General features: G+C 41.3%; 1 protein-coding gene and 2 long non-coding RNA genes across 12 annotated transcripts; 2 read left to right on the forward strand and 1 right to left on the reverse strand.

The window, feature by feature from the left end:
• Window positions 1-991: 991 nt before the first annotated feature.
• Window positions 992-5,276, forward strand: LOC116855560. Of its 3 annotated transcripts, none has more exons than XR_004380383.1 (3): window positions 992-1,144; window positions 4,685-4,770; window positions 5,122-5,276. It is a non-coding gene; the product is annotated as an uncharacterized LOC116855560 (long non-coding RNA). The 3 variants fall into 3 exon arrangements; XR_004380382.1 differs by lacking the exon at window positions 992-1,144 and adding an exon at window positions 2,940-3,082; XR_004380384.1 differs by lacking the exon at window positions 992-1,144 and adding an exon at window positions 3,891-3,912.
• Window positions 5,277-5,354: 78 nt separating this feature from the next.
• CUNH11orf88 (chromosome unknown C11orf88 homolog) lies at window positions 5,355-27,172 on the forward strand. 8 transcript variants are annotated; one of them, XR_004380380.1, is made up of 6 exons: window positions 5,355-5,590; window positions 6,671-6,741; window positions 23,368-23,430; window positions 24,045-24,097; window positions 26,367-26,460; window positions 27,143-27,160. XR_004380380.1 is itself a non-coding variant. In XM_032838392.1 (6 exons), exons 1-5 carry the CDS (start codon window positions 5,365-5,367, stop codon window positions 26,442-26,444), a joined length of 471 nt encoding a protein of 156 aa, XP_032694283.1. In that variant the 5' UTR covers window positions 5,355-5,364; the 3' UTR covers window positions 26,445-26,460; window positions 27,143-27,172. The 8 variants fall into 8 exon arrangements, 6 of the variants coding, with proteins under 6 accessions (XP_032694283.1, XP_032694285.1, XP_032694282.1 ...); XM_032838392.1 differs by having other exon boundaries at window positions 26,387-26,460; window positions 27,143-27,172; XR_004380381.1 differs by lacking the exon at window positions 24,045-24,097 and having other exon boundaries at window positions 26,387-26,460; window positions 27,143-27,172.
• Window positions 23,350-26,315, reverse strand: LOC116855561. Its single transcript, XR_004380385.1, has 3 exons — window positions 25,912-26,315; window positions 25,028-25,120; window positions 23,350-23,400 (listed from the first exon to the last, which is right to left on the reverse strand). It is a non-coding gene; the product is annotated as an uncharacterized LOC116855561 (long non-coding RNA).
• Window positions 27,173-27,222: the final 50 nt, after the last annotated feature.

A 27,222-nucleotide genomic window follows, 5' to 3' on the forward strand; every position in this document is an offset into this window, starting at 1 on the left:
AAAATCTTTAAAAAAAAAAAAAAAAGAAAATACATTTTAAAAGAAGCTTCTAGGGGTTCCTGGGTGTCTCAGTCGTTAAGGATCTGCCTTGGGCTTGGGTCATGATCTCTGGGTCCTGGGATAGAGCCCTGCATCGGGCTCCCTGCTCAGCGGGAAGCTTGCTTCTCCCTCTCCCACTCCCCCTGCTTGTGTTCCCTCTCTTGCCATGTCTCTCTCTGTCAAAGAAATAAAATCTTTTAAAATATATATTTTAAAAGAAGCTGCTAAAGTCCAGTAATTTCTAATCAGTCTGATTCTTCACTTCTATCTCTGTTTTTTTTTTTTTTTTTAGTATATGTGCTGCCAAAGCGAGCACTCACTTCTTCCTCTGGAACAACATCCTCCAAAAGCTACACAAGATAGAAAATGTTCAGATGGTGTGTCCATGTGTGTTAAGAGAGTAAGTTTGTCTCCATCTTTTGTAATTCCCAATCCCCATCACTCTAGTGTTTTTTCAAGGAGTGATAACTTTAACCAGTACAAATTCTCCAAAGCTAAAGCAGAAGGTATGTGTGTTCTCTACTCTTCTGTTCCTAATCATCAACCTCATCTCCCCTCCTTGGCACTCCTTTTCCAACACCCGAATCACCAAAAGCCCAGAAATTCAATAAAACAGTAAACAGTCTCTCTGAAAGGTACCTTCCTGGTTTTGTCTAAAACAAATGCAATCTTCTGTTTGGTCATTTAAAACACCACAAGCATTCTTACTTAGATTAAATCATGGGTCACCCTGGTCTCCAGGCATGCCTAGACATGAACCATAAAGGGAATGAGATCCTTGGAGTTTCTGTAGTAACTACAGGCCAAATCAACAGCAACCCTAAGAACAAGCATTCTTTTAAAACACACACACACACACATACACACACACACACAGGACAAGGCCACACACAAATTTTTTTCTCATTATTTTACTTCTTTTAGTTGCACGACCTGCAAAATAGGCTGCATTTTTAAAAAATTGGTTTCTGGACGCAATGCATCTTGATGACTTTTACACACATTGTCTTTATTTTTTTAATTATCTTGGAAGAAAATCTTTAAAAATATAAATTTCAAGGCATCTACTGCAACCACGACCTTGGAAGGCAGCAATCCAGCCCGGGTAAGAAATGCTAAGATGCAACTAATAATCATAAAATGTCCATCAGAAGAGGTATTTAATATCATATTGGGTAAAGTGAATAACAATTTGAAAAAAAACAGGATTGTTTTTGTAATTATGTCCTGACCAAAACTTGTAAGTCTGCCTATGGCTAATGGAATGGAAGCTATTTCACTCCTGCATTTATGTATGTATGTCTGTGTAGCTGTAAGATACAAATCGGTTCAACACTTACCTCTAGAGAGCTCTCTGGTTACTTAGCTCTGATTCCAGCATATTGCCTGGTATGGCTTGGTATCCTGTACGTGTTAAAGAAGTGTGAGGGACCTTCTGGGGTGTGTTTCTCCAACACTGCGCTTCTCCCAAAGATAAGATGAATACGAAAAAATAGTTAGAAATGACCCGGCTTTTGTAATTTAACTTTGTTAGTTCATCTCGAGAATTAATGTTTTCTGTACCATACATTTTGTACTTCAACGTCCTACTTTTCACATTGGTGTTCTCAGAACACATGCAAGTGGCAAAAAAAAAAAAAAAAAAAAAATGCTGTCTTTCATCGTGAAAGAGGATGCCGTAACTCGAACTCCTCCTTGAGAAGTTCTGGTGGTTTGATAATGTGAGTTTGGAATTTGTTTTGAAGGATCTAGATTACCGACCTCTAATTCATGCTACCAGTGGCATCTATGAAACCATTTCCTGGGTTTAGGGAATCCGTCTCTAACTGGGAAATTTTCCTCTGGGGAAAATAATTTAGAACAAAGTTCTTGGGGTCAGTAGTGAGTGCTCTATACCAGATACATGAAGACAAGGGTGGAGGGCTACTTCCAACTGAGTTCCACAAAGCATGGAATTAGAATATTCTTTATCCTCTCCTAACATTCTCTGAAGGAAAAGAGGGGAAGGAGTAGCTCAAGGAAAGAAGTATTAGTAGAGGTCTCCCAGAAATTCTTTGGAACTGTCCTCTTTTGTCCAGTCTAGTCCAAATACACCTAAATATATCTACACCATCAGATGTGGAATTGTGAGAAGAAAATGTAACTGGTCACAAGACATTGTTTCTCTGGTCTCCCCAACCCTCATCCTGAATTTAGTCTTGCTTGGAGGACCTACTGGAGCTCCTGGTCCTCGGTGGACCTTCCCTGACAATTACAGTCCTCACTGACGCCCCACCCCCACTTCTATTTCTCCCCAGTTTAACGGTTTATTATATACTGTCTTGAGTGGTAAGTAATGTGTGATTATACATATGGAGGGTAGAATGAATGACCTTGGGTGCTGAACATATAGCAGGTATTTAAATAAGTGTGTGAGGACCAAGCTTTGATCTAACTCAGGAGCTGGTCCACTCACTATTTGATGAGAAGCGCCAACCCTCCACTCACCGCAAGACCCTCCAAGAGTCTAAGAGAAACCCAAGGGGAAGGTGAGAGTGCAGATGGGACGCTCCAACACAGTCGTCCCACATGCCAGAGGCCACCCAGGCCTATCTCCGTTTGGAAAATGAGAGCCTACAATTTGGTATCAGACCAAGCTGTTTCCCCTGACCAAGATGGGCATGAAAACTGGGTGGGCGTGTGGGGCTTCTTGGGGAGGGGGAGGGAGTAAGGAGCGCTTTGTCCCTCCTGCCCTAGAAGGAAGAGAAACTTCTCAGGAATCTGTGCCTCGGGTCTCCAGGGCCTCTTCCCCGCAGAGACCCGCCCTCGGCCCCTGCTCGTGGCTTCCTCCCCTCCCCCACCCCGCCCCTCCTCCACTCCACCCCACCTCGCGCGCGCCCCGCCCCCTCCGCCACGGGGTTCCAAGGACGGTTGGCCAGCCACCGCCACGGTCACTCGGCCACTCGGAGCTGCGGGGCGCACGGGGTGGAGAAAGCCGGTTTTAGGGTTTGGGCTGGGACTGAAGAGAAGTTTTCTGGGGCGGAAAGGGCGTGGGAGTGAGAAGGTGGGAGCCCGACCCAAGAAAGCATAGAGGGAAGGACCCGAGAAGGGAACCTGCGGGGGCGGGCCCTGGAAGGCACGGGGGACCGGCGCGGGGACGGCGGCGGCTGGGATGAACCCGGGAACACCTGGAGTTGGGGCGACGCGGCCCGGGGGTGCAGGTCCCCTCCGAGCGCCGCCGGCTGGCCTTGCCACGCCAAGTGTGCGCGGGGGTCCGGCAGGGGCCAGCTCAGCCCTCGGGCCCGGCGAGGATGCCGGCGGGGCCCGGGGCGTCCCCGGGGGCCCCGCGCCCACGTCCTCGCGCCCAGGCACCGTCGGGCATCGCCCGGGGGGAGACGGGGCCCGGAGCCCGCGGTCCCCCGGCTGGGGGCCACGGCTTGGCGCCGCCGACCGTCGGGGAGCTGCAGCCCGCGGGCGCCCGGTGCTCGGTTTGTAGGCAGTGTAATTAGCTGATTGTACTCTGCAGCTTACAATCACTAACGCCACTGCCATCAAAACAAGGCACAGCTTCACCCGCCGCCCCGCGGGCAGGAGGACGCCACGCTCGGCAGCAAACGGCCAACCCCAGCGGGCGTTGGGAGGAAGCCGCGCTTCGAGATGTGATGCGTCAGCGTTTGCTGCCGCCCGGCTGCGCGCCGGGCACGTTGTCAACCTGCGAGGACGCTCGGGCACACCAGCCCGACGGCTGCCGCTAGATGCAGTTAAACGGTCAGCTGCGCGGGGAGCAGGGGCAGGACGGGCAACCCGCCTGCAAGGAGAGCGACAAGTGTAAAGTTTAATGGCTTTAACTGTGACCTGTAATGACCATTCAGACTTCGGGGAGGAGTCCCCTAGGTAACGTTTAATGCTGTACGGTGTGATTCATTGTCCCTTTTTCATTATTTAGTAAGGTATTCGCCAACCCACCAACTAAAGGGAGCTACCGTTGAACCATGAACCAGTAAGGTTGGTCTATCACAGCGTATGGGGCACCAACTTGGGACTGCAGTGCCTGATGGAAGTAAACCTTTTTTTTTCTGTGAGTCTAGTTACTAGGCAGTGTAGTTAGCTGATTGCTAATAGTACCAATCACTAACCACACGGCCAAGTAAAAAGATTTGGGAATCATCCAAATGAGTTGCCTGTGTACATCATTGTGTTGGGGGAGTGCGGGGTTTGGAAATGCTCCAATATTACCCATTGCCCATTAACAGGAAAAAAATCAGCATTTTTAATTTATATGTCTTTATAATTTACCAATTTCCTTCAGGCTCTTAACCAAAAAATATTTTTTAGATATATTGGGAAATAGGACTTTTTCCTTCACTGATCTATGTCATTGTATAGACTTGTGATTATCCACGTTTGAACTGTGAGACTGTATTAATATTTTGAAAGAATAAAGTGCCATAAGGTCATAAATTGTGGTTACTGACCTTTCCCGAGTTGGCTTTCTGATGTTCGTCTCCATTCTTGCCACAGTAATTACAACTTTGCTATGGCTGGAATGGTTGGAGTGTTCCTAGATTAACGAGATTAACTTTCCTGGGAGCAGGAAAGTTATTCACTCACACTTATTAATATTTTTATAAGATTACATGAACATTTTTCATAATTTATTTTTCAGGAAGGGACTGAGTCCACACATCAGATACAGTCCTTTTAAGTGCCCATTTAGGACAGTTGCAGAGCAAGTAGCTTTTAGTGGGACAGGTTAGTAAATGCACTTACAATCTAAATCCAGCATCTTACATGAGATTGCTCTTAAAGGACCAGGGGAATACACAACAAAAAGTTTATCCACAGATACTTCTCAGCCAGCTCAGTGCCCTGGCTCCCATAAACTAGGATGTTAGCTGCCCTATTGAATTCTCCAACCACTGTCCACATAGGGCGTGCTGAGCTGTGGCAGTCTGGTGTAGAAGGAGAGGTGGGTTGGGGTGGTAGTACTAAGGGTTGAAAAGCTTTATTTAGATATATTTGGGGGGAAATGAAGCGGCCGGGGGGAGGTGAAGGCTGACTGAGATGCTGTGAGCTCAAGTGCCCCCTACTAACTCCCAACAGGACAAGAACCACCCCAAACCTGATGTTTTGACTGTTCCTATCTCGTTGCCGAGGCTTGGACGGGTCCCGAAGCCTGTGAGACCGCAGAAGGGGGCTTCAGATAACCCGCAGGCACGCGCTGGACCCCAGCATCTCTCCAGGAATCGAAGGGCTTCTGGCGGTGGTGGTTGCCAACGGGACGGTTCTTTGTAGGGCGGGGCTGGGAGAAGAGCGAGGGAACGCAAAGAAGCGTCCAGAGTTGCCATGGAAACCAGGGCCTGCGGAAGGCTTCCCAGCCACCGGGAATCCGTTGAAATTTGCCCCCAGGGACTACTGGTGTTCACCGGATCTTCGGAACAGGACTCCACCTTGGCCAAGCAGTTCTGGATCGCTGCGTCCCTGTACCCTCCTAACGAATCGCAGCTCGTGCTGCCCCGAGGTAGCAGTCAGCGCCTGCCGGTGGCCGGGCCCTCTAGGCGCCGTCCGCGGGGTGAGTAGCTGCCTCCGGCCGCTGGTTCCTGCCTCCATCAGCAATAACCAACCTCTGGAAGATACCAGAGCCGCTCCCACAAGTAACCGCTAAACCTGCTTCTAAAATAGGAATCTTCCATTCCAAATACTTAAAAAACCTATACAAGCAGTTTTTTAAAAAATTTTCAGCAGTTCTTCCACCCGTAAAGCATCAGTGGTATACTTGTTACATCTAAAACCACATCTGAAAGTAACCCCTAGATTATGGCATCCATTTGGCTAAACAGAGAAGCATCTAGGGGAAATGTTATATGTTGACTGAAAGGATGTTAAGGGTGGTTGTTTACATAATCAAGTTCCAGCATGAAAGCCTCAGAGAAAGTTGAAAGCAGAATCAATATTAGGAACCAAGTTCCCAAACCTGTAAAACCTCAGTAACCCAGATACAGAAACTGTTATTATGCAATTTTTATAGGTATAGGAGGCTCAGATAACTCCCCTCTTTTTAGAAAGCTTAAATAGCTTTAATCCTATGGTCTTTCCAATAATTTCTTCACTTCCCTTTTGTATTTTTTTAAAAGAAAATTTACTTCCAGTCTTTTAGCCTTGAGAAAAACAGTAAGTACCATGTCTCATGCATTTCAACATCTTGATTCCTAGATCCTCCAGAAAATAGGTAATAAGTATAAGGAGTCCTCTTTACACATTGGTATAACTTTCTGAATTGCATACCAAAACCCTATCTCGGAGACCATCCTACTTATCCAGAGGTGAATGTCGAAATCCCCCTAACATGTTGAATAGAACTGTAGAAATTGGAAACTCTTTTACTGCAAATATGTTCTCTCCAGAGACCTCTTCTTGTCTCTGGACTCAGGCTTACTCCTCTCCTAAGGAGATTAGAGGTTCCCTTTGGCCACAGCTAATTACTTCAGTCTCCAATTATTTAAGAATCTGGTTTGTAAAATTTCAGGACAGTACATATTTGTGTTTCCCTTCCTACTCTGTTACCTTTTAACATTTATCCAAGTTTATATCAACATTATTATAACATCATGACAACATTATTTCAGATTGAATTCCATTTTATTTCTTTTAGAGACTATAGATGTCACTGCTGAAACCAGAAAGATTGAGGAATCTGAGGAGAAAAAAAAGTATCTCCAAAAGGTAGGCCAATATTTCAGAAGGTAAGCTGATTTTCATTAGAAATTCATCATTATTTTCTAAATAATCCCAGTTATTCTTTTTAAACACATATATGTAAAATATTTCTACTTCTGGTACATCAGCTTGAGCGGTTAGAGAACTTTTATTTGAATTTTAATTGAGGGTTAAAAAATTGTATTAAATTTTGGCTATTCTCACCCCAAGGATATACAGGAATAAGAGAATCAGAGGAAAATGGGGGAAAATGAATTCACACACCTTCCATCCAGTAAAGCCCCAAACCATATACAGTGTTCTAAGAACATTGTAATAACTAGAAAAATCAAAAGGACTGACCATCTTATTAGGTCAAAATTAAACGATCGGAGGAATGAGCCTGTCACCTAGGACCATTTTGACTAAAGGCTGAAATTCAACAAATTAGTATCATCAAATCAACTGTACACATCTCTTTTCGGCAACAGCCCTTGTTTGCTTTTCATGATATAAACACAGACTTAACTCTGCAGTTCATTCAGTGATTTATAGGAACACTTTGTTTGGTTAATGGGTAAGTTCCATCCCTATAACTGTTCTTATACTATAAAAGCAAAGATAGAAGATTCAGTTGGGCCTAATGTCTTTAATCATTGGATATTCTGGCAAACTCAAAGACTTGTCGGGAATTCTACATAGATTACGGAACAATGCATTTGTGTTTGCCGATCACATTAATTCACTTTACAGACTATTAGTGATTCCTCCAAACAAATGAAGTAATTTTAAATAGCATTTGCTCCATTCTTGAGGATATTGGGAACTATGTATTTGTACTGGGACTTAATGGGTAGGATGGAAACGAATTTTTAGTGATGTAAAAATCATTCCATTTTTGGAAGAGATTAGAAATAAAAAACTAAAGACACACTATTGTCAATTCTTATCATGTTTCGTCAAACAATTAAGATGATGTGAGTTACAAGTGGCTGTTCTGCTAATGGGCTATTAGAACTGGCTTCCTTGCCCCGGGTTCTTCTATATTAATTACTTAATTCTATAGATATTGATTGAGAAATACCAAGTGCCAAGTACCATACTAGATGCTGGGAATGCAAAGATAACATGCGGTCCTTGATCTCAAAGAGTTTATAGTCTGGTGGGAGAGACAGTCAATTGAAGTCAAGAATTATGATACTTTATTACGACAGATGTATATGGTCACACTACTATGGAAACACATTGAAGAACATCAAAATGAAACTTAAGGAATCAAGAAATCTCCCCAAAGGAGCTGAGTTTCAAAGAATATATTGAGTTGAACAAAGATTATGCACAGCAGTGCCCACAACGCACAAGTTAGCTTCCTAACACCCAAGTCCAGTCATGCCTTTCTCCTTCTGCATTAGGGTGCTTGGGCCGCAGTCGTGAAATACCACAGCCTGGTTAGCATGAACGACAGAATTTTATGTTCTCCTGGTTCTGAGTGCTGAGAGTCTGAGATCACGATGCCATCATAGCTGGTTTCTGATCCTCTCTTCCTAGCCTGTTGATGGCCGGCTTCTCCTGGGTCTTCACATGGCGCAGGGAGAAAACTCTGGTGTCTCTTCCTCCTCTTATAAGGACACTAGTCCTATTATATTAGAGCCCCACCTTTGTGACCTCATTTAACCTTAATTACCCCCCTAAAGGCCCTATCTCAGAATACAGTTACACATGGATTTAGGGCTTTAACATAGGAATGGCAGGGTGGGGTGTGGGGACCATTCCGTCTCTCCATCCACTTTCATTTTTCCCCTGACTTTCCAGTTCTACAGGATCAAGACCAAATCCCCCAGCATGGTATTTAGGCTCCTTTCCATTCTGACCGTAACCTGGCTGACTTCTCCTGCCACCCTTCCCCCAACCCCAGTGTAGCCCACTCTGTACCACTGGTTCTCAACCACTAGGCGAGGGCACACTGGATCCTCCCTCTATGTGCTGTCGAAGTGATGAGTGGGTAAAATAGTCTTTGCTGAACCTCAGTGTACACGTTATTCTGTGATATCTGCCAAATTGTACATTAGGTCAAGTGGGTCCTGCAATGCGGTAAAGAAGATTCTGTCTGTTGAGAGTAGAGGAAGCCCAAAAAGCAGCAAGCCGGCAGGAAAGAGAGAGAATATCGCCAAAGGTGTGCCTTGTGAGTACCGAGGAGAGCTCAGTCAGTACTACATAGCAGAGTGCTGTTCAGACGCGCCGTGGTACAAAACGCAAGAGAATCCGCAGTAACTGAATGCTGCTAGAGATACTCTCATATCACTCTGATGTAGAATTCACAACAGCCCATTTAGTGTAAACCTTGTGCTATAAACTCACCTAAGCACTTTACGTATATATCAATTCATTTTCTCCGTAGAATAGCCTCCTGCTGATTCTCCCCATTTAATCAAACCAGGCTTACATGATTTTCCAGTTCCCCCAAGTGGCAGGTGGCAGAGCCGAGATTCAAAGCCTCTATTCTAACTCCAAAGCCCGTGAGACTCATTGTATTGTAATGATTGCTGGCCGCAGCACTGTCCGGGTCTGCTGCCAAATAACCTAAAATTCAAAACTGTAGTACAAATAAAGTAAGTGAAACACGGTTTCCAGCCGCGTGAGACCGTAGCTGTTTCCTCAACCTGCAATGCGCTTGCGTGTCTGTACCTAAAACGCTCCTCCGCATTTGTCTCCAAGGCCCAGCTCCAGTGCCAACTTCTCTGGGCCGGGAGAGGCAAGCTGGAGGCCTGTAGGATGAACAGCTTCCTCCTATGCGCTCCTCCAGTAGGTCCCCTCCGTCTCCCTCGTTGGGGTCGTCCCCGTCTCTGGCCTGTGTTATGGGCCACTATGCGTGTTTCTGGCTTTCCTGCCAGATGACGGACACTGTGGGGTAGTGGGCTACGGAGACAAAGCGAGTCTGGAGGTCTCAACTCTGCCACTTGCTATTTGCATGACCTCGAACGACCTAACTCTGTGAGGTTCAGCTTCCCCAGACATGAAAGGAGGAATGTAAAAAAAACTTTGACAGAGTTGACTAAGTTACACACAGCCCCTGGCCACAGTTTGCCTTCAACAAATGTAAATTCTCTTCTCCTCTAGGAGGTTGGAGATCATTTTTTATTGCTTAAGCCCAGTGCCTTTCTGGTTATTGGAATTTCGTACGTATTTGTGGACTGAATAAATAAATGCATAATTGAATGAATCAATGAGAAAACTTATGCTCTATACAATGATATTTTCATTTTGCTTTGCCTTTCCTACATGTATCCATCTGGCACATTTTTCTAGGTTGATAATTTTTGCAAGAATTCTCCTCGGAGCTAATCTATTTGCAAGTCTGCTTGAGGAGCACGTTAGCCCATCACCTCTCTTCTCAGTTTTGCTTTTGTCTCATGGGTCTCTATGTGCAGAGAGGAACTCTGTGACTTTGTTATGAAAACATAGAGTCTGTATTTGGATACCACTGTTTTTCTAGGTGTGTAGCACTCTACCTGCCCTGCTGCCCTCACCATTCTAGAATTTTTAGCTTGATGGCAGAAAATAAGTGGTGGTGGTAGGTTCTTTTTAGCTAATAAAAAATTTACAATGCTCTATTCAATTTCAGAGAATCTTCTACATATTTTGAACATAGACATTGATAAGTAAATACCTAGAATGGTGTTCATCTTAAAATGGGAAAAAAAAAACCTTCTCCTGAAGGTTTTTCTTCTACTTTTTCTTAAAACTAACGAAAAATCTAAAAATTTATTTTCCATGTGTCTTAGAAGTATCTTCATAAAAGCTTTTTCTTCCAACTGATATTGATTTTTTTGGGTTGTTGAACTTTTTAAAGCTGTAATGTTATCCTCCATTTTGGAATATATTCCAGGTATACACTGTAAATGCTTTTGGTTAGTAGACAAAATGCTATTAATCACAACTACTATTTCTTTGATGGATATCCATGGCAGAAAATCAAAAACAGTTGAGTCTGTCAAGATTAAATGGCTTACTCTGTCCATAAAAGAAACCTTATAGCACTATCCTGGACTATTATTCTTCCTTTGAGAGTCTAAAGTAGTCTGAAAACATTATAATAAATGAATAGTCAGCTAATTTTTTGAAATTATAAAACTAATTTACTTTTTAGTTTTGCCACCTTTGAGAAAGCTCTTTAGCTGATTATCTCTTTATGAAAAGAATTATAAATAATTCATTGGCTGGGAGAAGGAAGAAGAGATCAGAGTAGTATTTTAAGGCATATATATAGATGGCATATTGGAAATAGCCATCTGGAATCAAAGTTCTGACATGAGTGCATACAAGCTAAAGATTTTTACAAGAAATTATGCAATCTACAGAAAAACAGCACTGATATACTCCTTGTTGGGAATGGGGTTTTAATCCATCCTATCACACAACCTGGGCAACCAAGATTGACCACAGTGTAAGTCTTCCTCAAAAGTGAGCTTGCTATATGGAACTTCCATGAACCAGAAGCAAATCGTGCTATGAGAAGATTCTCTAAGGAGAATCTAAGAAGCTTCACAAGAATTTTTTTTAATTTATTTAGCAGACAGAAATCACAAGTAGGCAGAAAGGCAGGCAGAGAGAGAAGAGGAAGCAGGCTCCCCGCTGAGCAGAGAGCCTGATGTGGGTTTGATCCCAGGACCCTGGGGACCCTAGCCGAAGGCAGAGGCTTTAACCCACTGAGCCACCCAGGCTCCCCCTTCACAATAATTTTAGTTACTGATTTATGAAACAAAAGGAAACTGGAAAACTTTAATGTTATTCTCCATTATCCTACACTTTCAAAGTAATAAGAGGGATACCCAGACTCATTGTAAGTCAGTTTCATAGAGCCAAACCAAAGGTATAGGAAATTTCCTTAGTGTCATTGCCAGGATGCTCAGATAAAATAAAATCCTCTTTGGTGTCAAATTGATCAGAATTAGCTTCCCAGACAAACCTAGATTTTCTCAGTAACACTGTTATCTAGCATTTTTTTTTTTTTAGCTTTGCTATGCTCTAATGCAGTATAAGCAAAGTTCCTTTTCCTCCATAAAGTAAATACCATTAGGAAACAGTAGGTTTCTCCTTCACCAACAAAAGATAGTCATTTAAATTCCTGTTGTTCCTAATTTGTCAAAGAATTCAAGTGGAAGAATATAAAAATAGAGTGTGGAATTCACAGTAACAAGTAAATATTTTGGTAGCAAATGATAATTAGATTACATAAATATGAATTACTCTTTTATGTTATCAATAGTACTCCTTGTTTTCAAACATAATTGAAACTCAGGAAACATTTTCAGTTGGCAGATGAGGTTCCCCTCAATCTTCTCTGTAACTTCTATAGTCCATGAAAACATTCTTGGGGAAAGGGATCAAGTAGATGAGACTTGGGATCATAGAGGTGAATTCATTGCCTAAGACAGACCAAGCCCAGTTGGTCCAGCCCAGTTGGACAGTTGGACAGGACCAAGTCCCCAAAGCATCTTTTCCTCTTTTTTTACAGAGATCTATGTACTTTATCTTCTATATACATTCACCTTAAGAACAGAATAAAAACATCTTAAACTCTAAGATACAACTGGTCAAGAACCCATACTAATAATCTCCTTGTAAAACATGATTAAATGAAACCATTGAATGCAGAATGAAGTCCAAAAGGATGACATACATTTCAAAATAAATGACAAGACCATAGTGGAAATACGGTCTACAGGTCACAGAAAAAAGTCATAGCCAGTGAGCATTGTATGTTCTCCGAAGGAACTGATACCAGGGAAGGGCAACAAAGAGAAATGTAAGGTCAGGGTGTGAAGGTTCAACAGACCTTGTCATGGGAATTAGAATACAGGGTCAGGGGTGGAAAATAAGGCAGGACCACTATCCCAGAATATCTAGGATACCAGATAAAACAAGAAAGATACTGAACACAGGGGACAAGACAATTTTTCATATACTAGAATTTTGTCCAGAGAGAGGCTTGGCTATAAAAAAGAAAGCCAAGTCCTGGAAACATAAACCTTTCTCCCCAACAATCACATTGCTAAACAGTTGTGTTATTCCCCTACTGCCATACCCAGGAAACGATTTTAAAGCCAATAATATATAAGATAAAAATTGACCTATGGTAATCTTTCTTGGCCAAGCCAAAAAAATGCTCAAAAATCAACTTGGCTCAGTTGATTAAGTGTCTGACTCTTGATTTCAGCTCAGGTCAGGATCTCAGGGTCATGAGATTGAGCCCCACCTCAAGCTCCATGCTAAGCATGGAGCCTGCTTGGGATTCTCTCTCTCCCTCTGTCCCTCCCACTCACATGAGCCCTCTCCTCTCTCTCCAAAAAAAAAAAAAAATCAATTTACAAACAGTTGATTAGATAAATAAAGGTATATTTTCCTTGTTACAGTAATTCAGTAATTTATTAGAAAAAAATTTACCTGTTATTTAGGATAGTATATCTAAACCTTGAAACTTTTGTTATAAAGGACAAGAAAGAATTAAGACAACATTTAATAGGGCAGCATTGGTCCAATCAAGGGAACAGGAAGGATTTCTGCAAAGACAAACTGAGATCTGAAGGGGCAGTGGGCATTAGTGAGGCCAGGAGAAGGAGTAGAGGGGGCAATGGGCAAGCATTCCGGACAGCAGAGGCAACTTTGCAAAGATCCTAAGCTTCAAAAGCCAAAGGGCATTTCAGTAGCCGAATGGCCAGTGACGTAATGCAAAGCTTAGGCCATGGTAAGAACAATAAGAAGCCACTGAAGGGTTTTACATTGGGGGTTCAGAGTATCAGATTTACTTGGGAAGGTCAGGAGACTATAATATGGAGAATAGTTCCCACTAAAATATGTATGATGGAGTGGAGAATGGATTGGAAGTGGCCAGAGCAAAAGGGGGCAAACGAGAGTGGAGGCCACTGCTGTCATCCAGCTAGGGTGGTGATGGCGAGCTTGGATTAGGAAAAGGTGGATTAGAGAGAGAATTAGGAAGTAAAACAACTAAGGCTTGAACTATATATTGGATATGAAAGATGAGGCCGAGCGATCTGTCAAAAGTGACTCCCAGAACTCTGGATTGTACAACAGGTGCCAGTGTCTGACACAGGGACGCCGGGTAGATCAAGGTCAGCGTTGCATTGGTGTCTTGTTTTGGTTTGTTGGAGAGCAGAGGGTTAAAAACTCAGCTGAGACTTAAGGAGTTTGAGGTGCCTCAGAGATAAATAGAGCCATAAGGCCTGAAATTCAGGGAAGTAGGGCCGGAGATGAGATTTGGGCATTATCTGGTGGGGAGTCCCCCACCCCCACCTTCTTACAGCCTAATGGGCAGGACAGGAAAGACACACCTGAAAGGAGCAGGTCAGTGCTATTAATCCCTTCATCTTATCTACATGCATCAATATGATGAAAACCTTAAAGACTCAGTAGTTATTTGTTTGTGTGGAAGACAAGCCTTGGTAATTAGACCAAATCATAATAATATATCATTCAATCGTATATACTCTATTGAACTGTAAAGTATAACGTTCATTTTGTGCTCCCATTTTTCTCAACCTTAAAATTCAAATCTCATTTACTGCTTTCTAAAAAATAAGTGCCTTTTAAAGCCACAGTCGTCCATTTAAAAATCACTTTTACTTTCATGCGTTTATTTTGTGTGAATGTTTTAAAACAAGAGCAGCATTCTTCAGGTAATTATTATTGGTTTCCATTAAAAGATGTGTACAGAACTGAGAAAAAATATTTTTTATTCTTCACAACAGATGAGTTAACATTTTATTGAAACCTACGTTTAAGGAAAATTGTATTGACTCCCTCTTATGTAATGACGGATATGTTTTTCTCATTTTAGTAAGCTGTCATTTTTAAATGAAAATTATAAATGTCAGAGCTGGGACTTGAGCCAGGATCAAGCAATTTCCAGGAGGGATGGAAAGGTGCTTAAATACGCATCTTTTTCCTGCCAGTCAGCATTCTCGCTCTAATCAATAATGCTCCGACGTCCGCCATCCACTCTCGCAGATTGCTGCTCTTAGGTTTGCCTCGGAAAACTCATGCTGGAGAAAGCCTTTTCACGGATTATTCAGGCTATCTTTTAAGGTGGATAGTAGATCATTCGAGGTCCAACTGTTCTGTATCTTACTATATCGTAGGTATAAATTTACTCTATGGAAACTGTAGCATCTGTGTAGCAGAATTCAATTAATAGGCACAGGGAATGGGAGTAAAGTTATGGAGGAAATTCATCGTTGAAGCATTATCAAAACCAGCGCTAGCAGGTCCATACTGCCGTTTGGAATCAAGCCCAGATGTGAGACTTTTTATTGATGATACAGAGTTTTACCTAAAACCAATGAGAATTCTCACCTTCCTCGAGTTGGCACTTGTAATGAGGAAGAGGAACAGAACCTGCTGGGGAGTACATCTGTGGGACTAAGAACTGAAAGTCCCTCATGCTCCCATCAGACTCCCAATCATAGGCATAGAATTAAAAATTAAATTTAAGAGCCTCGAGAAAAAAGAAACCAGATAATGTTCTTAACCGCTGTTAAACCATAGAGCCTTGGCTCTGTCTAGATGATAGTCTGAATCTGGAATGTAATTCCTATTTAATAGTTAACTTTTAGTCAAAAAATCCTATCCTATTTAGTTTATATTAAATAAGACCTTAGAAAGCTCATCAGTTTAAAGGTACTACTACTGGGAACACCCAACTGGCTCAGTTAGTTAACCATCTGGCTCTTGGTCTCAGCTGAGGCTGAGTGTTGTCTCAGTGTTGTGAGCTCAGGCCCCACATTGGGCTCCATGAACATGGAACCTACTTGAAAAAAAGAAAAAAGTACTACTATAATTCAACTATTCTTTACCCTTCAACACACTTTTCGCAAAGTGCTACATGATACCATAAAATAAACTTTGGTCAAAGCTGACCTCAAGCTCTCCACTCTGTGTATTCCCATAATTTCTAGGATGTGTTTGAAGGAGTCTAGCCAAAGCAGCATGGGATACGGAGTCAAACAGTACTGAGAATGAGTCTGAATACTTGGTCCTGCCACTTACTAGTTAGTTAAGTGACCCTGAGAGAAGTGGTTGCTTTTATGTGGTTGGGTTCTTTCCATATGTAAGGCGGTGATAATAATAATAATACCCACTTCCCTGTGTCATGAGGACTCAGTGAGTGATTCCCCACATAAGGCCTGTTATCCAGCAGTTACTCAGTGAAAGTCTATCTTCTCTGCTCTCTTTCTGTTTTCTTTTAACCCATAATTGAAAGATAAAATGGCTGCGGGTATAAAGTAAGCTTCAGTATTAAACAAAATGCTTTGATAAAGAGGTAAAAGGATAATGAAATAGATTTTGGAATGTTGTAGACTATCATTAAAAGATGATGAATGGATCACAAAAGGCACGGTCCCCCAGATTTCCACATCCTGAATGAAAGACACAATCAAGACTGGCTTGCCCATAGTGTTAAGGAAGGAGATTTTCCTAATATTTCCCTGTAATCCTATATTTATTTATCACCTGGAAAAATAAAAAATCTAAATTTTAATTTTAAAAAAATATATATATGTATATATATATCACTGAAAATATATTTTGAAATTTCAACTATGGAGCCAAAATGTGTGGGCAGAATTGGTGAACCCTTGCAGGTAAATAAATTGAAATTTATCGTAACGCCTCACTCTATGCAAATCATGATGAAGGTCTGGATGAGTGATTCCCAACCAGAACCCTATCAAAAATCCACTGGAAAAGGACCGTTTTCACCTATACAGACCCTTTGCAAGAGTTCCCAGAAATCTAGAAAAGCAGTCTGGTACGGAAGCCGATTTACTGAAGCTACAGCCCTAGCAGACGTGGCAAAGAGCAACGCAGTCCAGACCTGATTCAGTCCAAGGACCCCACTGACGAGCTACGCGGCAGCTAAAACTAGAGTCACCGTTAAAATTAAAGTGACGAATAGGACTCTAACCTGAATAAGTTCCTAACCTGAATAAGGGTTTGGTTTGCTTGTTTGTTTCGCTTTTGTGTTTTAGGTGGACGAGCCTGTTTGTTATTTCTTAAATCAGTTTGCTATTTTTCCCCAGCAAATTGTCCATTTCATCTATATTTCCAAATGTATTGGCATAAAGGATTCAGTGGGTTTTTTTTTAAAGATTTTATTTATTTGAGAGAGAGAGAGAGAGAGGAGGAGAAAGAGAGAGCGCATGAGAGGAAAGAGGTCAGAGGGAGAAGCAGACTCCTTGCCGAGCAGGGAGCCCGATGTGGGACGAGATCCTGGCACTCCAGGATCATGACCTGAGTCGAAGGCAGTTGCTTAACCAACTGAGCCACCCAGATGCCCTGGATTCAGTGTTTTTAATCATCTTTTTAATCCTGCCATAGCTGTAGTTATTACTCCTTTTCATTTGTAATCATTTGTATTTTTTCTTAATAATTATGCCAAAGCATCATCTATTTTAATAGTCTTCAAAAAACCAATGTTCGGCTTTGTTATTTTCCATCATATTGTTGGCCTCTGTGGCACTAGTTATTGATTTTTTATTACTTCTTCCTTCAATACTGAATTAGTTCTTATTTTCCTTCTACCTCCCTTGACTTTTCAGTTTGTTTCTTAATTTTCCATTCTCTTTCTTTTCTACTATAAGTATTCACAGCTATAAATATCCCTCAAATTACTATTTTAGGTGCATCTCACAAACTATATAGTATTTTCATTATTATTTCATTTCTAAGTATTTCTAAACTGCTACTTTGATTTCTAATTTGTCCCAAGAATTATTCAGAAGTATGCTTTTTAATTTCCAAGTGTATGAGGTCTTCTTAAGACATTTGGTTTTTTAATTTCTAAAGCATACTGTGGCCAGAAACATAGTTCCTGTTTTCTACTAAATCAGGTTTAAGCAGAGTCATCTTTATGTCAAACTCTTCAATATGATGCTACCCATCTATCTCACCCTTTATATTCCTTTTCCCCAAAACACACATCTTGTCCCAGGCAAGCGAGGCTTATCATCATCTTTAAGCATCTTTCAGCTCATTCCTATTTCCGTGACTCTATTTTTAATTGGACTGTTATCTTCTTTCCAGCACTGAGCACGCTTTTTGTGTTATAATCATTAAGTTAGCCTGCTGCTTATCTAGCTGCCTTTTTCCCCTTTGGTGCATGAATTTAAATTCTTAGGTTGCTTCTTTTGGAGCTCCTTTAATGTTCTTCTGAAGTTTCTACAGGTTTTAAAATTATAAACTTGTATTAAGATTTAGATTAAAAAAAAGATTTAGATTCAGAATGGATGTGTTTAAATATTATTATTTTTTAAAGATCTTATTTATTTATTTATTTGACAGAGAAAGAGAGATCACAAGGAGGCAGAGAGGCAGGCAGAGAGAGAGGGGGAAGCAGGCCCCCTGTTGAGCAGAGAGCCCGATGCGGGGCTCGATCCCAGGACCCTGAGACCATGACCTGAGCCAAAGGCAGAGACCCAACCCACTGAGCCACTCAGGCGCCCCTAAATATTTATTTTTATGTGTTTTTTTTTTTTTTCATTTTCTGGTGTTTGTGCCATCACCATATATTGCATTTATATTCAGTGGAAAGAAAAAAGAATTTCTTTAAATTTCCATGTAAACTAATGTATTTCCTCTAGTATTTTTTAGTCTATTTTCTTCATGGTTTTTTTCTTTTAGATCATCTGCTCCTCTTGTTATATAATAATAATATTTTGAGAACTAACTACATAGCCCATACACTGTAAGTCCTTTACTCCCATTCTTATTTAATCGTCAGAACAACTCTGAGGAGGACCATAACTACCCCTGTTAAAACCTGAGGAAGCTGAGGTTGAAACATATAAGTGGCTTTTTCAAAGGCACGTAGCTAAAATATAGTAAAGACTGAGTCTGGGAGTATCTGACAATGGACCAAGGTGCTTAACTACTATACCAAATTAGTTCCAAGAATTTCTAGATTCTCTGAGTTTTGGGATGGTTGCCAGGTGTCTAGGCAAAGAATTGGTTTTGAAATCACTCCAATACTCTTCTAAGATAGTTTTAGGATTAAATTTGATAGTTCTGCTTGTGCTGTGGTAGTCCAGAGAAAATTTCTTTTGGTAATGTAGATTAGTAATCAGAGGAATAGACACATATGCTATTTCTGGTTAATGTTTCACTCAAAAAATTACAGTAATAAGCCAAAGAAAAAATAGATTTTTCATAGGAGAACTAGGTCTTGTGAAGAAAGGACCTTTCTTTTAAAGTCTAGTGTTTTAATTATTTAAGAGTCTCTTTAATAACTGAAGATTACCTAGGGAGAATGTCTATAATACGCTGGGGAATTTGTGGACAGAGGCATTTGCATTGCATAATCAAGGGCAGATAATCTCTTGGGCATCCCCCCTTGTCTCCCCTCCTCGTCTCCCCTCTTCTTCCACCCAGATCTCTTCAGCACCTCACCTGTAGGCCAGAGATGGAGTCATCAGTATCCTCCGCACCTGTCCACAGAAGGCAGGCAACCTATCCTTCTCTTTTTCCCTCTCTTCCACATTTTGAAAGCATTGGAAGAAAAATTTTCTCTGATAATAATAATAGCTACCATTATTAAATATTTAACATTAAGCAGTGTTGACACGATCTCCAGTTTTCACAACAACCTTCCTTAAAAATGAGAAATCCAGGGGCGCCTGGGTGTTTCAGTGGGTTAAAGCCTCTGCCTTCAGCTCAGGTCATGATCCCAGGGTCCTGGGATTGAGCCCCACATTGGGCTCTCTGCTCAGCAGGGAGCCTGCTTCCTCCTATCTCTCTGCCTGCTTCTCTGCCTGCTTGTGATCTCTGTCGAATAAATAAATATTTTTAAAAAATAAAAATAAAAAATTTTTTTAAAAAATGAGAAATCCAGGGCTCAGAGAGTAGCTTTTTGATTGACTCTGGATCATAAGCCTCTAACCTGTGGGTTAGTGATGACAGTTAGAGGGAAGAAAGGAGGAGCCAGTGGGGATAGGGAAGGTATTACTTGCCATTAAGCATACAGCAGAACTGAGATTCAAACCCAAATGCTTGGCTCTGTAATATATGTTGTGACCCCCAAGTCATTTGGCTCTGAAAAGCCAAAGAGCGAGAACTAAGCAATTTAATTCTTGATGTGACACTAAAATTCATTAACCACCTATGAGATATTAAATCTACCTATTATATCTTAATTTCTTGGAATCAATTTTTATTTTATAACATATTTTTCAAGAATAGTATATAATATAAATTAAATTTATAAATATATAAGAAAATATGTTAAAATATTATAAATTCTGATTTCCCTATATCATTTGAAGAATTAATAAATTTTATGACTAAAATGTCTTATAAATACAATATTCCATTATTGAACCCAACCAAAATACTGTGATTAGAAATGATTATTCTGTTGTTGTTATAAACTTAACAAGTAAATTATTTATCCCTATTGCTAAGGTAAATTGTAAGGATTTTCCCTCACCACTGAATTTATTTAACTATCAAGGCAGAGATCTATTAGACTACTTGGCCGTGTTTTTGTTCTGATGACACTGTTGCCTACAGTAATTTTCTTATTCATTCCCAGGAAACATGTCCAAGAAGCAGAAATCAAATCATATTTGAAAGCTTTGTTTCTGGTGCATTTTATTATAAAACTGATTTGGTACTAAAGTCCATTAAAATAAAAAAGGACCTGAAAAAAAAGAAAAAATGCATCTATTTTTTAACATAAAATCTGTGTGAGTTATTTTTCACCAAGAAAGGAAGGACCAGGGGATGATGTGAGCAGGGGTTTGGGAGCAAGAGACTGAGGCAGGTAGAGGCTCCACAGCCAATGGCTCCTTCCCCCACTTTTAAAATAAAATTCTATAATTGGAGCCCTTGGCCAGGTTACACAAGCCATGAGAACTCGTGCTACACCGTGATGCTGGTAGCTCAGTGCTGGCTGGCGGCACTCTCCTACCGTGAACATGCACTTGGTCTGGACCAATCCTAGAATAAATTCTCTCTCTCTTTAAGACAAATGAATTTTTAATTTTCTCATTTCTTTTAGGTCTTGTAACTAAATATGTGCCTATGTGTATATGAGAAGTGTTATGACTGTCTAATTTGCCTATGGCTACATATATATATATGTATATATATAGTCACGGAGTTTTGTTCATAAGGGATTTTAAGAACTATCGATGGATCGATTGTTTAATTTCATTTACTAAAACGTGTTTCTTCTTCTTCTTCTTGTTTTTGCTTAGGCTAATAATTGTGTATTAGTGCAATGATTCCATTCCTATATAATGACTCAATCAATTCAGTTCAACAAAAATTCATTGACTGTCATCCACGAGGCACTGCTTAGCTCTAAGGAAGGTTAAAAAGACGAACAGACTCGGAAACAGTCATGGTCGCAACTATGAGATAAAAGAAGGAAAGTAAGATCAGTACCTTAGTAAAGGTATAAAGGCCTATGTAATCACAGTATGGGGACAGCTAATTGCAGCTGAGTAGCACGTGCCTAATGGAAAAGCTGGAAAAGAAACCAGCTCTGAATACCTACATCGAAAACACGCTAAGTCCTTACCTACAGACATTATTTAATTCAGTCCCCAGCAAGTAGATGGGTATTATGAAACTTAGTGTTTACAAGTACCCTGGATTATTTTTCTTTCAATGACTGTGGTATATGAGGCCTAAAACTCAAGTAAAAAAGTAGAAATCCTGTCCCAACGTTAAAAATGTCACAGGTTTTAAAGGCAAGATTTATGTGACATGAACAAAAGGAGGCAAAGCCCAGGAACAGGTGCCCCGGCCCCAGCTGCTGATTGCTCACGCCCTGCATGGGCTCCTCCTCCCAAGCGTCTCTGTGGAGCACTCGCGGGGCTGGTAGCTTCTCCTGGAGGTGTCTGGGCAGAGGACTCCTCCCAAGGAACGACTTGGCCATGCAGCAGCCTCTGGGGCTTTGCACAACCTGCTTCTGCTGCCTCAAAACTCTCATCCCCATGCTTTGTCTGTTGCAATCTGGTGACTCCCACTAGCAGGCACCAGCTTGTCTCCTCTGGGACGTCTTTGAGGCTCCCTGTACATACGTCCCCACCCTAGTCTGAATTAAGGGTCTCTTTTGAGGTCTCTGATCGCACCCTAGATGACCCGCATCGTCGTAGCACATTTGAAACTATTCTCTGCAGTGCCCTTGCAGGCAGGAAATGCCTTGTTCAGCCCCTAGCACAGCCACGGTACATCACGGGGGCTCTTTATGGATTGAAATGTGTCTCCGCTTAAAAGGAATACATCAAAGTCCAAAACATTGTACCTCTGGTTGTGACCTTATTTGGAAATAGAACTGCTATAGATGGAATTAGTTAAATTAGTTAATTCTTACTGGATTAGGGTGGGGTGTCCTTTTGAGACAGCCAGGGGAAGACAGCCTCACAGGGAGAAAGCAAGTGCCTGTGCAGGCCGAGTTGGGAGTTACACAGTTGCAAGCAGGGAGTGACACAAATTGCCAGCGACCACCAGAGGCTAGGCAAAGGCAAGGGAGGGGTCCCCTCCGGGTCTCAGGGGGAGCGTGGCCCTGCCTACTCCTTGATTTTGGACTCTTAGCATCCGGAATTGTGAGACAATAAATACCTGTTTTAAGCCAGCCAGGTTATGGTTGCCCTAGGAGAGCAGTGCAGTGCTCAGTACATTTGAATGGATGGCTGACTGATTTTGTACCTGCCTATGACAAATCTGTGTCTCTTCTGTTATTTCTTGCTTCTAGCCTTGATCTAAACAGAGCTTCTTTCATTTTATTTGGCCACTTGAAGTTGCAAATTTTATTTATCTGATTTTCAGGTTTTTCTTTTGTTCTCAAATAGTTGCAATGGCGATTTTCTGCCTCGATGTCTCCAAAACTGAACATAACTGCATTTTCTGAAAGAATTTTTGTACCTATTTTGCCTCTCGTTTGTAGTCTATATAATTGATAAATCTTCATGCCTACACTAAATTAGTTTTTTACACTTAGGAAAATTTCCCTGAGAGTGTCTGTGTCTCGAAATCGAAGGCAGAGGAGAGATGAATGAGATTCCACATGTGACCTACTAAGGGCCTTCTTGTCATGGGCTTGGGTTGTGGGCAGCTGCTAGAGTTTGCTGACCTCGCTATTTAATGGCGGTTTATGGGGTGGACAGTGGCTGGGGTTTGTTGTCAAACAGAGCTGGGATCAACCACAGTTCGCCACTGTGGGCAAGTTTTTTAACCTTAGTGTCCTCCTTTGTAAAATGGGGTCATAGTAGTGTCAAACTTCTGAGTTATTACAAGAAAATAATGGCATAATGTACATATAGTTCTTAGCATAGTTTAAGTAGTAAAGTCTTCATAAAAGTTTTTAGATTATTAGATGGGCATCAAAAAATACACTTCCACTGAGTATCAAAGTTACATTATTTTATAAAGCAGTGTCCTCTGGAAGCAACTGTGTTACAAATGGAAAGTATAAATCTATCATGGAAAACAAATATTTTTAAATTCTACCAAAGATGCCAGAAAGGAAATGTAAAAAAAAAAAAAAAAAAAAAAAAAACCATCCTTTACAGACAAAAGCTTGATTATTGAGTCAAAAAACTCACCCAGTTGTTTTTTTTTTTTTCCTTTAAGCAGGCTAAAAGGAGAGATGAGATTCTCCAACTCCTAAGAAAACAAAGAGAAGAAAGGATCTCGGTGAGACTGAGAGACCTTCAGATGAATCTGTGTGGGGTGGAGGGGGACTACGGCAAATTCTCAGAGGTTTTATGGATTGTCCCCATAAACTTAAATACTCATAATCCAGAGCCTTCTATCTACTGGTGTGGGGGCAGGGGATAGACATCAGGCAGTCTCGTCATCCTTGAGTTCTCCAGAGTGTGCAGCTCTGCTAGGAGAGAGATGAGGTGGCCGTGACAGCAGGTTTGTCGTCCCATATGTTAAAGCTGTAGGACAGTCACATGGGCCTCCGTCATATGGGCTACCGCTGTGCTCATCTTTGTTTTACAATGACTGATCTTGCTTAGATCATACAAAAACAAATGCTTAATGAAGAGAAACACAGAAAAATAAAACAAATAACAGCACCCTATAAAGTTATAGATGTACCAACACCTGCTCTACTGAATAACCCCTAAATACCCTTTATCTGGAACGTTTCTAATCCCAGTGTCTCCAGGTTTAAGAAGCTAGTCTGTACCAACTCTGATAATTAGACCTTAAGTTTGTTTTTTTTCCCCCAGTAAGGAAATGTCAGTCAGCGCAAGAAGTAAAAATTATGCTTTTTGAGTTCTGTCTTGTTTTGTTTTTAGAAAGAACTGGTTTCCCTTCCTTATAAGCCAAAGGCCAAAGTGCACAAAGCAAAGTAAGTTTACGTCTGTCAAAAATGTTCTTACCTTTCTAGTTCCCCCTTTAGAGAAGCACTTTTTTTGGTACTCCCTTTGCCTCTTACCCTCTAGCCTTCTAAAAACCCTCCTGCTGTATTCACAGATTTCTTCCCTTGAATAAACCTTCTCCTCATCCACATTCAAGTGTGTGTGCCCATTTGCATCTCTGTGCGGTAGGCCTGGGTACAACGGTCAGACAGGACAGCCGATCAAGCCGGAATCCCTGCACACATTCCCTACCCTGCCCTTCCCATTCTGGCCCCCCAGCTCCTCTCCCCACTCCCCACACTTAGCCCCCTCATCTGTAGCAACTCAGCAGGTCTCTTAGATTACCAGCTCCCATACCACCAAAGGCATCCCTAAGCTTGTTAAACCTTGGTTCAGGTAGCAAGGGCTGGAGCCCCACAGGGAGGGGTTCATAGCCTTATTATCCCCAGAATAATGTTAGAGCAGGAGGAGGCCCACGGTCCAGAAGAGCTGAAACCACCTATCACCAGTTAATCATTAAAGAAGCTCTAAGAAAACAATCTTCCCACCTTTTGTTTTATGACTGAAAGTCCATGTGGCTAATTCAACATTAATTTGGCAAATACATATTTGCATGCTGTATTCAGGGAAGAACAGTTAGAGAGTAAGAGAATGTAGATTCTTATCTCATTGAGGCTGACTCCCTTTAATGTTATCAAAGTAATACTCTTAAAAAATAAAGAAGCCCATAGCAATTTTAAAAAGTTTTGAACAAAATGAAAAGATCATTTAATCTCCTGGCTGTGTTGTCTACGTAATACTCAGCAGTATAACTTCTTCCTTATTAGATTATTTGAACCAGCTTCTAAGAGTAGAGCAAAACTCGCCAATGGAAAGATGCATTTATCTGATTCAAATAATGGGTGAAAGCTAGTACTTACACAGTATCAGCAATAAGTCTGGGCCCTTAGGTTTCTGGGCATATTTTTATAGGAATCCTCAGGACATTCCTGGTACCACCTCTATTGATTCGCCTAAGAGTAAAACATGATTTCACAGCTTGAATGGACGATTCCGTATGTGTTTGCCTAATTCCTTTTGTATTCAACTTGCCCATTTTTCCCTCCTCTGCCCTGAAGCCTTAGATCTCACTCCATTTCACTGGGACATCTTCCTCCTCTGAGCATCTTATAAAGTTACCATCTGTACCATTCTTTCTGCAAACAACTGTACACTATGAGTAGCCATATTTTATAATCACTCAACTCATTAACTCTTAGATTATTTAACTCTTTATGTATTTTTTTTTTTTGAGAGAGAGAGAGAGAGAAAGAGAGAGAGAAAGCACACTAGGAGGGGGGCGGGTAATGGCAGAGAAGGACAGAGAGAATCTTAAGCAGGCTCCATGTTCAGCACGGAGCCTGGCCTGGGGCTCAGTCTCACCACCCTGAGATTGTGACCTGAGCCAAAATCAGGAGTCAGACACTTAACCAACTGAGCCACTCAGATGTCCCTCATGTATTTTTCACCTGTCTATCAACTATATTGCAAGCTCATTGAGAAACTGAGTCACCCAAAGTGCCTAGCACACTGACTACATGTAGGAATTCAGAAAATATTGATAACCAAAAAATTTAGTTCCAAAAGATCATGTAGTTCAGTATTAGCTAATCTAGAAGGTGATGCTTTTATACTGTACATGATAAACCTTTTTAAGTTTTTGAAATATTTTAAACACTATTGTAAAATACTTAACTTTTGCACTCTTTTCCTCCCTCCAACCTTTCCTATTTGCCCAACACCCCCTGCACACAGAGCTACACACCTTTACCATCCTCCTCCAACAGATCTTCTTAGGATAATCCAGATCCCCTTTTGTCAGAAAGAACTAGAAATAGAAAGTGTGTTCATAGTAAGGTTTTGGTATCAAAATGTTTATTGATGTATTATTCATGTCTACCACGAATACTTGCATTTTAAAAGAGGTCTGACTAGAAGGAAAGAAGGACCGTGGGTAATCCAAAGAAATCAATCACCCATGATAATCACAAGCATGACTTGTGAGCAAAATACATTGCGTGTAGGCAGTCTTCTCCCGAACGCTTTACATCACACTTCACAGCATAACGACCATTCTTCCCACCTGCACGTTTATACTTGGCTGCAAAATCTGATGCATGGTCAGGATCCAAGACAGTAAATCTTCACTGGGGAGACTTTCAGAAGTTGTTTCCCTGCTGCGTGGCCTTCACAACTACAGAGCTCTGTGTCTTAAAACAGATTCATGTTACTGCCAACAGGAAAGTGATGTCAGAGTCAGATAAGGACGACCAAGAGGAGGTCAAAGCCTTGGATTAACGTGATCAACGCAAGGGTGAGGATGGCTCACTTAGATCCTGACTTTTGAAACAACCTTCTCTAATAATCAGGACCATTGGGATCACTTTGTTAAAACAGACAAAGAAATAAAAGTTAAATATGGAGACTTCTAGGGATTTTACCAGTTACTGAATACTGGCATCTACTTTACTTGGTGGGTACTGCTGGATGTGACACCACACAATCCTCTCTGTCATCTCCCCATTCTGAAACTCCCATTTATCTTATTTTCATGGAAAGGGTATGTCCAGAACTACTGTATTTGATCTATATTATGAGTATCAGATCAAACGGGGGTTTTATATGCCCCAACAGGGGTTTTATATGCCCCAACTTGAGACAGTAAAAAATCCTGAAAACGCTAAAGTCTTCTCGCTGTTAAAAAAAAAAAAAAAAAAAAAAAAACAAACAAAAAAAAACTATATAAAATCCATTTTCCAAATTTTGGTTTATTCAGTTTCTGGAACATGTCTGAAGTTAGAAATTAATTACTTCTAGTTCTGCAAGTAGCTGGCTTACTGTTCCTTTATCTTAGACCCATGTGCACGATCCCATTGCCAACCTCCCTCACTTTCAAAGGTCATTCCCTTTGGTATATATCGGGAAGGAGAAGGTTAAGTGTCCGTTCTGCGCTGTGGAACCGGCGGTCTTACTCAGGGTCGTCTGCTCTGCTCCAGGGCTCCACTGACGCACCCCGCTCCACTGAGGACCACCGTTCACTGAGCTCTTGGCCCCCCTGCCGCTGGACTAACTAACC

Source organism: Lontra canadensis, unplaced genomic scaffold, assembly GCF_010015895.1.
Source record: "Lontra canadensis isolate GAN:19392208 unplaced genomic scaffold, GSC_riverotter_1.0 scaffold104, whole genome shotgun sequence".
Lineage (NCBI taxonomy): Eukaryota > Metazoa > Chordata > Mammalia > Carnivora > Mustelidae > Lontra > Lontra canadensis.

Excerpts from the sequence above, each read along its gene's own strand:
- CUNH11orf88 (XM_032838392.1), top strand. The coding sequence starts at position 5,365 with ATGGAAACCAGGGCCTGCGGAAGGCTTCCCAGCCACCGGGAATCCGTT. Across the intron at positions 5,591-6,670 it reads CTCTAGGCGCCGTCCGCGGG|AGACTATAGATGTCACTGCT; the intron begins GTGAGTAGCTGC and ends TATTTCTTTTAG. Across the intron at positions 6,742-23,367 it reads AAAAAAAGTATCTCCAAAAG|CAGGCTAAAAGGAGAGATGA; the intron begins GTAGGCCAATAT and ends TTTTCCTTTAAG.